At 42.8% G+C, this 15775-nt stretch overlaps 1 protein-coding gene across 13 annotated transcripts in view; it reads left to right on the forward strand.

Moving 5' to 3' along the window:
- SYNRG (synergin gamma) overlaps nt 1-15775 on the forward strand; it is an 88906-nt gene that overhangs the window by 62903 nt on the left and 10228 nt on the right. For all 13 annotated transcript variants that reach the window (XM_040244092.1, XM_040244093.1, XM_040244095.1 and 10 more), the window contains 3 exons: nt 585-638; nt 1135-1231; nt 6442-6590. In XM_040244092.1, the coding sequence (XP_040100026.1) occupies nt 585-638; nt 1135-1231; nt 6442-6590 (300 nt within the window). The remainder of the gene's footprint in view (nt 1-584; nt 639-1134; nt 1232-6441; nt 6591-15775) is intronic.

Raw genomic sequence — 15775 nt, forward strand, 5'->3', positions numbered from 1 at the left:
CCAAAAAAACCAAGACATTAAAAAAAAGAAAGAAAAAATCAGAAGCAGTATTGCAGCTACTTTAAAAATTGGCCCACATTAAAGAAAAAAATCTTTAAGAAAAAAAGAGAGAGGACGGATGTGCTGGACCCTCTCACGGAAACGTTCGTCCCACGCTGCTTCCTCCTCCAGCCAACGCTCTGAGCATCCTCCTCCCCGTCCTGTCAGACACACTCACTCGCACACATAGCTTCCTGACTGTGGAGCAGGAAGCTGTGGTTTGATCCTGGCTCTCGTGCTAGACACCTATGTGGTGCGTACCTTTAAAGAAGCTTCCACTGTTAATGGAACAAAGGAGGCAATGTTTACGAAGGGAATCCACTAAAAACCATTTTCCTCCAATTTACAAGTCATGTGTTTAGAAGTTATAGTTATCAGGAGCTATCAATAAAAGTCATCATTCGTGGGTTCAGAAGATCAACTGCGCTTGGGTTAGTGATTTTCATAGACATGAAAGTAAGTCTTCAGGACTCTGAGCTGACGGAAGTCACAGGGGGGATCCCCGGCTTGCCCGCCTGACCCAGCTCTTTTGGTGACTTTCACAGGAGAATGAGCGGTATGCGTATGAGTGGCAGCGGTGTCTGGGGAGTGCTCTGGAGGTAAGTCTCTCACTTGTCTGCGTTCACACGCCCGCATATGCCTCTTGCGTCGTCTCGCCTTCTTGATTGCTTTGGATGGACTCGGGGCGAGCTCTGCCTCGATGGCCTTGCACTAGGAGGACCTGTGTGGAAAGTGACATGTCTTCAGTGAGGCTTCTTCCCCACCTATTGCAGCAGACCCCACTCAGTTGACTTATGGTGCCCTCTTCTGTCACTGAGTTTAATGTGTAACAAAACGATATCATTATCTCTGCCCAAGTTAAAATAATATGTAAGCTGAAGAACCTTTGTCTTTCCACTTCCAAAAAAACAGAGGCTTGGTTCATCAATGTCAAAATTAAATCTCAGATTTATTGCAGCACAGTCATCTACATACATCAATCAGTCATGCATTTTCACACCTTCCAGCTTGCCGTTGGGTTTTCTACTAGCAGTGAGCTGCTTTGTAATGACTTTTCCTGATTATGTAAGGTGATGTGCTTTCATTTCTTTGTAGGTCATTAAGAAGGCCAATGATACCTTAAACGGCATCAGTAGTAGCTCTGTATGCACGGAGGTGATTCAGTCAGCCCAAGGGATGGAATACTTACTAGGTATGTGCTTTCATGTTATACTTCTTCAAAGTCATGGCACTTTGGAGGCTTTCCAGTTGTCCCTATGTCAAGTAGTTTAATCTAGATCTCTCTGAGCCTCATAGGACTTTATAAGTAGCTTCTGCTTTTGTAGATAAGACACTTAAATCCTACCCAGAAACAACTATTTGACTTAAGGTCTCTGTGGCCAGGTTTCCCAGTTCTTGTTATACACAATGTAAAATCACATGTTAACTGGTTTATCAAAGACTCTGAACTAGATGAGGCATTAACATTAAATCATTGGTTTAAAAAAGAAAATTAAGTTATTGGGTCCCCAGTCAGTTCTTACCATGCTCTGTTGAATTCTGCCTTTCTACCCGTTACCATCCTCCCAGATTCCTTAACTTCCTGGCCACCTTCAGCTCTCACACATCCCAGTCTAACGTGAAATCTCAGTCCCTGTCCTTCTCTGGTCCTCTCCTGCTCAGGGTTTGCCTGTAGCCAGAACCACAGGCACTGGTCTCGCCCTAATCTTCTTCAGACCTTTACTCAGATGTCACCTTCTAAGTGAGGTCTTCTCGCCCCTCTCACTCAAAGCCTTGCTCCCTCTCCCCACCCTGTCACTTGCTGCCCGTCTCCCTGCTTGATTTTCTCCCTAGCCCTGTCACATTTACTATCTTAAATATTTTACTTTCTATTATTTGTATCTATTATCTGTCTGTCTCCACTGAAATCCGCCTCCAAGAAGGGAGAGATTTGGGTGTGACGTGCTTGCGGCTGCCGGGTTCCCAGCACCTCGCCTAGCCCTGGGCGCACAGTGGTCACTCGCGTGTACTCTCTGGGTGAGAGGCTCTGAGGGCTGTGAGCTCTCCTTGTTCCTGCCTCCTGCTCTTGTTCCTCTTTCCTGCTCAGACAGGCATAATTCTGCCTCATAAACAAATGCTCACCAGCTCATGGGGTGCCTATCTTTCCCTCTAGTAGTTTCCTAGTATGAAAGATTGACTCAGAAGCCCCCTCACTTGGCTCAGAATGGGCAGCAATTCCTAACCTTCCCCTGGGGAAGGAAGGACAAGCCGCAGTGCTGTATGTAGGCTGAGCGTGTACCACTGAAGACCCCCTGGCATTCTTCCAGTTCTCTCTGGAACAGGCTGGGGGAGGGGTTAGGTCATGCCTGGCAGCTGTCCTTAGTCTTTGGAGACCTTGGCATCTCTCATCCTTGCTGGAAGAATTCGGCCATAATTCAGAGACCACAGGGAAAGAACCATTCTGTGTCCTGTTAAGTGTATAAAAGATAACATGAAGCCACAGACTTTGTAAATCTTGGGCATTCAGAGGGGTGAAATATTTCTTAATTACAGGCAGACCTGGGAGATACTGGGGCTTCCCTGATAGCTGAGTTGGTAAAGAATTGGCCTGGAATGCAGGAGACTCCAGTTCGATTCCTGGGTCAGGAAGATCTCCTGGAGAAGGGGCAGGTTACCCACTCCAGTAATCTTGGGCTTCCCTTGCGGCTCAGCTGGTAAAAAAAAAACCACCTGCAATATGGGAGACCTGGGTTTGATCCCTAGGTTGGGAAGATTCCCCTGGAGAAGGGAATGGCTACCCACTCCAGTATTCTGGCCTGGAGAATTCCACAGATTGTAAAGTCCATGGGGTTGCAAAGAATTGGACATAACTGAGCGACTTTCACTTCACCGGGAGACATTGAAGGTTTGATTCCAGACCACTGCAGTAAAGCTTATAGCTCAGTGAAGCGAGTTGCATGAATATTTTGGTTTCCTAGTTCATAGAAACGTTATGTTTACCTTATGACTGTAGTCCATTAAGTGTGCAATATGTCTGAAAAAAACTTAAAGATATTGATGAAAAAAGGCTGGCCGTCATCTATCTGAGTCTTTAGCGAGTCATAATCTTCCTACTGGTGGAGGCTCTTGCCTTGGTGTTGACGGCTCCCGGCAGATCAGGGTGGCAGTTGCTAAAGGTTGGGGTGGCTGTGGCCACTTCTTAAAATAAGACAATGAAGTTTGTTTCACCAATGGACTCTTTCATTGATGAACAATATCTCTATATAGTATGCAATACTGTTTGATAGCATTTTACGCACAGGAGAACTTTTTTTCAGAATTGGTGTCAGTCTTCTTGAAATCTGCGCTGCTTTATCAGCTAAGTTTATGTCATATTCTAAGTTCTTTGCTGTCGTTTTAACAGTCATCACCAGGAGTGGATTCCACCCCAAGAAACCAGTTTCTTTGCTCATTGTTAAAGATTTATCATGAGATTGTGGCCGGTTAGTCACATCTTAAGGGTCTCCTTCTACTTCTAATTCCCTTGCTATTCCCATAGTGTCTAGGGTTACGTCCTCCACTGAAGTCTTGAACCCCTCAAAGTCAACCATGAGGGTTGGAATCAACTTCTTCCAAATTCCTCTTGTTGATATTGTGACCTCTTCCTATGAATCCTAGATGTTCTTAATGACATCTAGAATGGTGAATCCTTTCCAGGAGGTTTGCACTTTACTTTCCCCAGATCTACTAGAGGAATTACCATCTGTGGCAGCTATAGCCCCTTAAAATATATTTCCTAAAGGCTAAGACTTGGAAGTCGAAATTATTACTTGACCCGTGGGCTGCAGAATGGATGTTCTGTTATTAGCAGGCATGAAAACATTAATCTTGTTGTATATCTTTATCAGAGGTCTTAGGTGACCGGATGCATTGTCACTGAGCAGTCATATTTTAATCTTTTTTTTTTTTTTTCTTTTTCTGAGCAGTAGGCCTCAACAGTAAGCTTAAAATATTCTGTAAACCATGTTGTGAACAGATGTGTTATCATCCAGGCTTTGTTGTTCCACTTACAGAGAGAGCACAGGCAAAGTAGATGTAGCATAATTCTTCAGGGCGCTAGGATTTCTGAAATAGTAAATGAGCATTGGCTTCAGCTTAAAGTCCCCAGCTGCATTAGCTCCTAACAGGAAAGTCAGCCTGCCATTGAAAGCTTTGAAGGCAGGCATTGACTTCTCCTCTCTAGCTATGAAAGTTCCTGGGCGGCATCTTCTTCCAATAAGAAAGCAGTTTTGTCTACATTGAAAATCTGTTGGTTGGTATAGCCACCTTCGTTAATTATCTGAGCTATATCTTCTGGGTAACTTGCTGCAGCTTCTGTATCAACACTTGCTGCTTCACCTTGCCCCTTTCTGTTATAGAGGTGTTATGGAGGTGGCTTCTTTCTTTAACCTTCATGAGCAACTTCTGCTGGCTTCAGACTTCTTTTGCAGGTTCCTTACGTCTCAGCCCTCATAGAACTGAAGAGAGTCAGGACCTTGTTCAGGATGAGGGAATGTTGTGGCTGGTACGATCATCTCTCCAGAGCACTCAGACTTTCTGTGTATCAGTAATATAAGACTGTTTTTCTTTCTTATCATTCGTGTGTTCCCTAGAGTAGCCCTTTTGATTTCTTTCAAGAACTTTTCCCTTCTTTCGAAAGTTGGTTAGCTGGCACAAGAGACCTAGCTTCTGGCCTGTCTTGTCTTTCGACATGCCTTCCTCACTAAGCTTCATCATTTCTAGTTTTTGGATAAGACTCCTCTTTGCCTTGAACACTTAGAGGCTGTCGTTGAGTTGTTAACTGACCAAATTTCAATATTGTTGTGTCTCAGGGAATAGGGAGGCCTGAGGAGGAGATGGGTGGGTGGAGCAGGTCAGCGGAGCAGCCAGAACACATGCTGCGTGGTTCCTGGTGCCCCCAGACAACTACAGCAGTAGCATCATAGACCACAGATCGCCATAGCGAATATGATGATAATGGAAATGTCTGAACTACTGTGAGAATTACCAAACTGTGACAGAGAAGCAAAGTGAACAGATGCTGTCAGGAAAATGGTGCTTATAGACCCGCTTGATGCACAGTTACCACAAACTTCTCAATTTGTAAAAAAAAATTCATATATTTGTATCTGGAAACCACAACAGAGGGACGTGCAGTAAAGCAAGCTGTTCCTGTGCGTTATAGTGATCCTGACATTGTGATTCTTTTAAACTGTTAATGTTCCCATTTTCAGTGAGTATAACTGTATTTCCCAGATTCAAACAGAGGGACTCATAAAGACGCCAGAAAAAAAAATAGCTAATATTTGGTTAATGTCTGCTGTTCTAAGCCAGCAGTTTTAACCAGTTTAACATCTTCAACCACCCTTTGAGAAGGTACTATTATCCCAGTGTTACATTTGAGGAAACTGAAGTACAGAGAGTTTTGCTACCTGCCTGAGGTTACATAGCTAGTAAGCGGCAGAGCTTGGACTTGAATCCAAGTGGTATAGCTCTAGAGTCTGCACTCTTACCGGGGAGTTTATACTGCAGTGTTAACAGCTGATGGCTCCTGGGCTTCCCTGGGGATCCAGTGGTTAAGACTCCACACTTCCCAACCTAGATGTCCATTGGCAGATGAATGCATAAGAAAGCTGTGGTACATATACACAATGAAATATTCAGCTATTAAAAAGAATGCATTTGAATCAGTTCTAATGAGGTGGATGAAACTGGAGCTTATTATACAGAGTGAAGTAAGTCAGAAAGAAAAACAGCAATACTGTATATTAATGCATATATATGGAATTTAGAAAGATGGTAACGATGATCCTATATGTGAGATAGCAAAAGAGACACACGTGTAAAGAACAGACTTTTGGACTCTGTGGGAGAAGGCGAGGGTGGGATGATTTGAGAGAATAGCATTGAAACATGTATATTATCATATGTGAAATAGATTGCCAGTCCAGGTTCGATGCATGAGACAGGGTGCTCAGGGCTGGTGCACTGGGATGACCCTGAAGAATGGGATGGGGAATGAGGTGGGAGAGGGGTTCAGGATTGGGGACACAGGTACACCCATGGCTGATTCATGTCAATGTATGGCAAAAACCACTACAATATTGTAAAGTAATTAGCCTCCAATTAAATAAATTAATTTTAAATAAATAAATAAATAAAAGACTCCATGCTTCCAATGCAGGGGCGCAGGTTCAATCCCTGGTCGAGGAACTAAGATCCCACATGCCGGGGGTTGCGGGCCAAAAAAAAAGTTGATTGATCCCAAGGAATATTAAGCTCACATCTGTCCAAATGCAGTCCCTGTTTCACCTAGGATGTCAGCCAGCAGTAAGGCTGCCGTGTCTTGTTGATCTCTCTCTCTTTACTTCCAGCACCTAACTCTTTCCTCTCTCACCCTGTCAGGTGTTGTTGAGGTGTACAGGGTAACGAAACGTGTGGAGCTGGGGATAAAAGCCACTGCGGTGTGCAGTGAGAACCTCCAGCAGTTGCTAAAGGACATCGATAAAGTATGGAATAACCTAATTGGCTTCATGTCACTTGCCACACTCACGGTAAGCCCACGAGACAATTCAGCAGTTGCTTTCCTTGAAAAAAACCTAAGGCATAAAGCTTACTCTATGTTCCTTTGATTGGAGGATGAAGGTCCCTACTGTAGCCAGTTATGTTATAAAGGAAGGAGATGCTAATAACATTTGTGCTGTTAGTTGAATAGCAGCAGGTTGGCCTCCAGGCCCATTGAACTTAAATGAGAGTGTAGGAAAACATTCTCTATCTATATCGTTAAGTCACTGTTTTACAAAGCATTGATTTGAGTTTCTCCCTTTACATTTATAGTATTTTCCCCATTGAAAGTGAAAGTGAAGTCTCTCCGTTGTGTCCGACTCTTTGTGACCCAATGGGCTGTAGCCTACCAGGCTTCTCAGTCCATGGGATTTTCCAGGCAAGGGTACTGGAGTGGGTTGCCATTGCCTCCTCCAGGGGATCTTCCTGACCCATTCATTAGTGTCCTTTTAAAAAAATGTTAATTCAAAAAGATACGTGCACCTGAATGTTCATACCAGCACTATTTACAGCAGCTAAGGCGTGGAAGCAACCTGAGTGTCCATCAACAGATGAATGGATAAAGAAGATGGAGTACTACTTAGCCACGAGAAAAGAGTGGGATTTAACCATCTGCAACAATGTGGGTGGACTGAAGGGGCATTATGCTGAGTGAAAGAAGTCAGAGAAAGACTGAGACAGAATAATGTCACTTATATGTGGAATCCAAAAAAAAAATACAACAAGCTAATGAATATCACAGAAAAGAGGCAAACTCACAGACAGAGAACAAACTAGTGGTTACCAGTGAGGGCAGGGAGGCAGGGAGGGGCAGCATAGGAGCAGCGGATTAATAGGCACAAACTACTATGCAGAAAATAAATAAGCTACTAGGATATATGGTACAGCATGGGGAAAATAGGCAGTATTTTATAGGAACTATAAATGAATATAACCTTTTAAAATTGTGAATCATTGCTGTAAGATGAAACTAATATTCTACATCAACTATACTGCAAAAAAATTTTGTTAGACCTAAGTAAGACAGACAGAAGACTGTATGATACATCTTGTTGCTATCCTGTGGCTCATTGCGCCATTTTACTCTCTTTAGGTCTTGAATTGTTTTCATTTTTTCCCGTTACGAATAGTTTTACTCTGAATATCATTAAACAGATGACTGTTTCCCCTTTTGATGGTACAGCTTCTGCAAGTGGACTTAAGAAATCAGAGTGCGTGGTTGCACATGTACATGCATTCCTGCATATAGCTGCTGTTCCATGTGTTATATGGATTTCCAAGTAGCTTAGAGGCTAGTTGACAGCAGTGCATAGAAGTATACATTTCCTTACATTGTATTCTAGTTTTGTCAATTTCTTAATTTAAAAAGCGTGTAAGCAATTCCCTGAAAGTGTTTTTTAAATTTCTTTCATTTCCCGAGGGACTGTCTAGTGTCTCAAATGATAATTTACTATTTTTATTTCCTTTGTATGTAAGCTGATCATCTCTCTCTCTTTTGACTGTTTGGCCATATATTCAATGAAATACTGTTATTGACCATACTCATTTCATATTTGTAATAGATTTATTCACACACACACATATGTGCGTAAGATGATATCAGTTAATTTTTGCCTCTTCTGTTTCTTACACCTTTTTTTTTTAATATTTCACTGAGCAAAGCTATTTTATTTTTAGATATTCATGCTAATTCAGTTTGTCTCAGATAATATCCTTTATTTCACCATAGTCAAATTTATCTTCCTTCCACAGCTGAAATAAATACGCAGTTCCATTTTCTTTCCTTCTTTCCCCACACTGAACCAGGTGCCCATCTCTAAGAGCAGCCAGCTCTCTTTGTGCAACGCTGCTGGGCGGGAGGACCCCATGTCACTCAGCAACCTGCCTGTCATCAGCCGCAGGTCCTCGCCATTGTTACGTTGCTTCTGGTTTGTAATATTAAGTTCTGAAAGCATTTGAATCATTTCTGAAATCTCTTATTCCCTTGGACCATTTTTTTGATTTATAACTTAAAATCATACTGTTTGGATAACTATTTTTTAAAAATACTATTGTGGCCAATACAATAAGAATTGAAGTATGCATATTTGAAAAGAAGAGATAGAATTGTTTATTTAATGATAAGAAATGCCTCCAGAAAACTGAATTCGAGAGGTTAAATTTAATGAGTTTGGCAAAACTTCACCACATTCTCATATATTAACAATAGGAATAAAACATAATAAAAATGGAAGCCTCTTTTTTTTTAATGTGGTAAATCATTCAGGCCCTTACCACCTCTGACTGCATAGCTGCAGTTACTGGTTCATTTTTTTACCCACGCTCAGTGTGTTCGACACAGCACCTTCAGACGGGTCTTTCTAAAATGCTAACCTGACTGTGGCGTTTATATCCCATTTGAAATCCTGCAGTGACTCTCCCTGGTCTTCAGGGTCAAGTTTAAACTCCTTAGCGCAGTGTGTGAGGTCTTCTCCCTCACTTGGGCTGCCCTGGCCTGTCTTTCTCTGCTAGATCGCTTTTCCCTCTGGACTCGGCATCATTTTCCCAGAAACCATCCCAAGAGGCCCTCGGTCTGCATTAGATGCCCCTTTCCTGTGTGTGTCCATAGCATGTTCTGGTCGGGGAGGCACTTCCACGCTTCTTGTTAATTGTGTCTTCTTCTTTCTTGCCCACTAGCTTCTCAGCTCCTTAAGATCAGGACTGGGTCCTTTTCTTCTGTTTGTTTAACTGAAATATAGTTGATCTGGGGCTTCCCTGGTGGTCCAGTGGTTGACTTTGCACATCCAGTGCAGTGGACGTGGGTTCAATCCCTTGTCAGGGAACTAAGATCCCGTATGCACAGTTCAGCCAAAAAAGAAAAATATAGTTCATTTTACAGTATCGTGTTACTTTCAGGTATATAGCATAGTGATTCGTTTTGTTTTTGGTTTTTTTTACACATTATATTACACTTTAGATTATTACACGACATTGGGTATACTTCCCTGTGCTATTCAGTAAATCCTTGTTACTTAACTGTTTTATGTAGTATCAGTGGTTTGTATCTGTTAGTTTCATGCTCCTCTAATTTGTCCATACCCCCCCCCTTTCCTCTGGTAACCACAAGTTTATTCTCTATGTCTCTGGGTCTGTGTTGTATATATATTCATTCATATTTTTTACATTCCATATGTAAGTGATATCATATAGTATGTGTCCTTTATCTCTTTGTGTTCTAACGAAGTGATTAGTGGGGCTTCGTATCTTTTGTTTTATACTTTTTGAACCTTACCTTTATTTTCAAACAAGATAAGCATTTTTATACCTCATTAATAACTGGTTTAAATTTTTTTATGGATAGGGAAAATGAAGGCAGGAAATGTTAAAGCCAGGAACGAAGTTGTATGCAAGAATGTGTGCTTTTAAAGTGTTGGCATTTGCTAGTGGTGAGCTGTACCGTTGACCCTTCCAGGCACTGATGTAAAGAAGACGTGATCAGTTCCATGATTCACTGTGTTCATAACAGAAAAATAAACCCTCTACTCAGGAAGCATAACTATTCCTGGTACTCATATCTGAAAGAAATTTCTCTTGTGGGTTCTCAGAGAGGAAACTAATATCATCTATGTTATCTTCAAAAATAACCCTTTCAGTAAAGAAAGCAACAGGTTTCATTGAGTAGTTTCTTAGGAAATCTTCCCTTATAGATCAAATGGCATAGCCCCAGTAAGTGAAAGTTATTCCAAGTGGGGAGCAAAATAGATGAAATGGTAAAGGAGAAAAAAAAGTGTGGCAGTTCTTACTGACAGTGGCCTCAAGTCTTTTTCGGTAAAGAAAACACATAAATCAGTGCGAAATACACCAGCTTCCAGTCAAGTCAGAGCAAAAACATGAAGTGATTCATAAAAGAGGAGGCACAGCTAATCAGTAAACAATAACTCAAGTTAAAACAAGGTGGGTTTTTTTTTTTAACCACCTAATAAACCCAGTTTGGGATTTGGTTTATTTATTTGAACCTTTAGCATGTTGATGTAGTAAAACTGGACTGCTTCTTAGGGAATTTATTGGGAATTACTTCATTAAGAAATTGATGCCCCCAATGGGAAAGGTGTCTGGCAGCATGCTTTCCCTGCTACCTGGGAACTCAGGGCAAGGACCAGGACCTCATGTCCGTCGTCTGTCCGCTCTGAGCACCGTGCCAGGCACCATGTCAATACCCAGTAAACGCTGAATGAATGAAAAGATTTACAGACCTCCAGAGCAGCTGATTAAGTAGTTCCACTTTTTGGAAAACTCCCTAAGGTAGAGGGTTCTACATACAAACTCATAAAAAGAAGCAGCGCAAATGCTCAAGTTGTTCTTTGTAAAAATGAAAAGTTGAAAATAACCTAAAAGTCCAAATCTGGAGAATTTAATTGTATGAATCTTCATAGTAGGATGTTACATAGCCATTTTTTAAAGGAGCACAAAGTTTGAAATAACACAGAACTGTTATTACAGTGCTGGAAGGGAGTATGCCAGAATGGTCATAGGGTTGTGTGTGGGTCGTAAAACCCTGGCGGTTTTCGTTTGTTTTATTTGGCTGTGCTGGGTTGTAGTTGTGGCACCCGGAATCTTTGATCTTTGTTGCGGCATGCAAGATCTAGTTCCCTGACCAGGGATCAAACCCAGGCCCCCTGAATTAGTAGCTCAAAGTCTTAGCCCTTGGACCACCAGGAAGTCCCACCCCTGGCGTTTTAAAAAAGTATTTCCAAACTCCAGTCACAAATGAAGTTGATTGGCTGGTGATGCACGTGGGTGCCCGTGAGGCTGTGAGATGGAGAGGAATGTCATAAAATCCAGTGTGTCCCCTTTGCACTGTTGGCATCAGAGTTCATCAGAGCCTCTGTATGCAGTCTCACAAAGGTCTCACCTCAACACCCATTTGTTCCATGTTTTTCTAGCAGCAAGATGTCTACCGCCACACATTAGGAATGTGCAGGTCTGGGTGTCTCCTAAGTCACCCATCTTCTGCTAACTCTCCACTCCTGTGGACCACATTAGGCCTAAACATCGCCAGCATCATTAGCCAATGTTTACTGAGTGCTTACTGTGTGCCAGACCCTATTCATGACTCTCTACGTGGATATAATGAATACAGCAGTCTTGAGGGTAGATAATAATATTCTCCCCTGATTAAATGAAGAAACTGAAGCACAGAGATATCAGTGAGACCTGGATTCAGTGTGAAAGAGTCCTAAGTCTGCTTTTTCAACCACAGCACTCTGTTGCCTCCTTGAATGGGCAGATTGGATGGGTGAAAGCAGAAAGGCAAAAGCCTTCTTGAGGAAGATGGGTGGTTCCTTAGCTTTGGGGTTAAAGAGATGAAACACCAGAAGTCTGTCTTGGCAGTGGCTTGATCTAAACAGTCAAAGTTATTTTCTGTATACTTTTTCCCCAGTTAATATCTTAGGACTGTAGAGGAGCTTAAAGGAGTCCCCCTTGCCACTTAGATTTTAAGGTTCTTTGTTTTGATGGCAGTTGGTTTCTTATTGTAATTAACACTGAAAACTAGACTGCTATACAAATCTATCTCTTCTGATACTGTTAGAAAAAGGTGGCTGCAATGGCAGAACTTTTTTTTTTTTTTTTTAGCTGTGAACTCTAAAGAAAAGATATCACAGAAGACCAAGTGTGTTAAGCAGGTTCATTATCTATTAGCCCTTTTCCATTTGGAGCAAAGGATATTTGGGGAGAATCTTAACCTTGATTACGGCTCTGAAGGAGCTGCTGTCGGGGTGAGGTGGAAGCCAGTTTCGTCCTTGTACATCTTGCTCGTGAGAAAGGCTTGCTTTCAAGATTCTGATTGCCCCTCCTGGCTTTCTTTAATTTTTTTCTTTTTTCCTTTTTAAATAAAATATATACTTAGTAAAATGCAAAAACCTTAGTTATACTGCGCAGTGGTCTTGACAGATGCATGCCACACATACCCCATGCCTGGTCGAGATCCAAGATAGCCCGTCTTCCCAGACGCTTTCCTTACGCTCCTTTGTTGACTGCACCCTACTCAGAGATAAGCCATGTTCTGAGTTTTTACATGAAGGATTAGTTTTGCCCAGACCTTTTTAAAGGAGCCTTCAAATTTGGTTTTGTGATTCTGTGAATTAGTCACCCGCCTAGCCTGGGAGTGTTGCCCCCTCACTAACGGAAGCTCTAAATCCCTCCATGTGGCAAAAGAGGAAGTGAAGGGGAAGAGTGGCCAGGCATTCATGCCTCCCCTTCAGACTCCCACTGGGACAGCCATTTCTGACATCCATGTCTGGATCTGGATGCGTGAGCGACTTTACCTGACCTTTTTTTAGGCCCCAGAGGGATAGACGTCTGCCACTAGACAGCACAGGAGTACATTGCACATTGTGGCTGCTGCTGAGTGTTTATTTCCAGTCACTCATGCTCTTCCAGTTATAATTGCTTTTTTCACTAGATTCAGTTCAGTTCAGCCGCTCAGTCGTGTCCGACTCTTTGCGACCCCATGAATCGCAGCACGCCAGGCCTCCCTGTCCATCACCAACTCCCGGAGTTCACTCAGACTCACTTCCATCGAATCAGTGATGCCATCCAGCCATCTCATCCTCTGTCATCCCCTTCTCCTCCTGCCCCCAATCCCTCCAAGCATCAGAGTCGTTTCCAATGAGTCAGCTCTTCGCATGAGGTGGCCAGGGTACTGGAGTTTCAGCTTTAGCATCATTCCTTCCAAAGAACACCCAGGGCTGATCTCCTTTAGAATGGACTGGTTGGATCGCCTTGCTAGGTTAGCTGTGAAAAATAATCATTCCCGACTCATATTTCTCCTGATTATACCACGTCATGCGCTCTTGCTAACTGGTGGGCCTTCGGTCCTTAAACCTTACCTAAGGGGCATCCCTGGAGGCCCCCGTGCTCTGTGCTGTACTTAATGAACTAAGTCACCACAGCCAGGCTCTTTGGTTCCAATAACACTGATACAGTAGTGACTGTTTCTTTTGCAATGAGAACCTGCTGGACATGGTGCTGTATTCCTTCTCATTCTATCCTGGTAACATCCCATAAGGTCAGCATAATCCCCAGTTTTACAAGTGCAGACATTGGAGCTCAGAAAAGATGAAACTTGCCTGAAACTCACAAACCTGGGATTTGAATGTAAATCATTGCCTAAAACCACTTTTCCTACTGTGTTAGTCCCAGCTTGCAAAGTATTAAAAAATGACTCGTTTCTTCCCACAAAGACTCTATGGGACTCTGCATCAAAAGGAGACTGCACTTCTTCTGCCAAGTGAGAAAGTTCTGGGTGCAGCAGTGACGCTTGGGCTAAGGGAAGCAGAGCACATGTCTTAACCTCCAAATTGCGGCTCCTTACCATTTCTTTAAGCTGGAAGTTACACTGGCGGCAGAGTTTTACATGGCCCTCTGTTTAATGCTCCCTTAATCCATGGACTAAAACTCCCTCTTGTGGCAAAAGCGTACCTCTTCTGAGCGCTGATTGAAGAAACTTTTTTCTCAAGAGAGAAAAATCCTCTATTTCAGAGAGGTGAGTGCTTTTTTTTTGGTTGCTGTGGGTCTTTGTTGCTGTTGCTGAGAGCAGGGGCTGCTCTCTAGTTGTGGTGCGGGGGCTTCTCAGTATGCTGGCGGGGAAGCCCACCTTTCTCTTGTTGCAGAGCACAGGCTCTGAAGCGCTCGGGCCTCAGGAGTTGCAGCACGTAGCTTGGTAGTTGTGACACGTGGGCTTATTTGCTCTGCAGCATGTGGATCAGGGATCGAACCCATGCCCCCTGCGTTGGCAGGCGGATTCCTATCCACTGTGCCACCAGGGAAGTCTGATGAGTGAATTATTATGTTGAGGTTTTATCTCATGGTTGTGGATTGAAGTTCAGTAGGTTTGTAACCAAGACTTCAGTCCTGGAAAACAAAACTGATCTATTTTGCCATATGGAATCCATGAGAAGAGACAGGACTGTTACTCTTCTGACCTCTAGTCAACTGAAAATCACCCAGGCTCTCTGATTCCACTATTACCCTCAGTCTAATAAAATTCTTCGTTGCTTCCTTTCAATGTGAAATAAGCCATGAATTTCAGAGTACTTCCTGTTGCTGTGGCATGTCAGGAGAACGGTTTGTTTTTTTTTAATAACGATAGCATTTTTATCATCTGGCCAATCTGCATAGTGTTTTAGAGACAGAATATTCATTGTCTCCACACGACTGTCTTTATTTGACCGAAGGTAGATATGGTAGACAGGATAACGCCTCCCCACCCCCGGGATGTTCATGTTCTAAGCCCTAGAACCTGTGAGTGTTTTACCTTAGGTGGTAGAAGGGACTTTGCAGATGTGATTACATTAAGGGTCTTTGAATGGGAAACTTAGCACGGATCATCTTGGCAGGCCCAGAGGCGTGACAAGGATCCTTATAAGAGGAAGGCAAGAGGACTTCCCTGGTGGTCCCCTTCTGCTTTCAATCTCTCCCAGCATCAGGGTCTTTTCCAACGAGTCAGCTCTTTGCATCAGGTGGCCCAAGTATTGGAGCTTCAGCATCCGTCCTTCCAGTGAATATTCAGGGTTGATTTTCTTTAGGATTGATTTGTTTGTTCTCCTTGCTGTCCAAGGGACTCTCAAGAATCTTCTCCAACACCACAGTTTGAAAACATCAATTCTTCAGCACCCACCCTTCTTTATGATCCAACTCTCACATCCATACATGACCACTGGAAAAACCTTGCTTTGACTATAAGGACCTTATTGGCAAAGTGATGTCTCTGCATTTTAATATGCTGTCTAGGCTTGTCATAGCTTTTCTTCCAATAATAGACATCTTTTCATTTCATGGCTGCAAAGCAGCATGACAATCAAAAGAGAGAGAGACTGGCGGATGCTGCACTCTTGGCTTTGGAGATGGAACTGTGATCCACAGAGTGTGCAGGCAGTCTCTAGACACTAGAAAAGACGAAGATATGTGTTCTCCCCTAGAATTCCCATAAGAAAAGCAGTATTGCCAACTCATTTTAGACTTCTGACCTCCAGAACTCTAAGAGAATAAATTTTATTTCAGTCAAATTAAGTTTGATGGTAACAAACACCACCACCACCCTCCTTGGCAGTGTGAAACAACAGAGCTTTATTCCTGGCTCCTGTTCCATGTCCATCTCAAGCTGGAGGGGCTCTATGCCATGCCCTCCTTACTC

Source organism: Oryx dammah, unplaced genomic scaffold, assembly GCF_014754425.2.
Source record: "Oryx dammah isolate SB20612 unplaced genomic scaffold, SCBI_Odam_1.1 HiC_scaffold_8, whole genome shotgun sequence".
NCBI lineage: Eukaryota > Metazoa > Chordata > Mammalia > Artiodactyla > Bovidae > Oryx > Oryx dammah.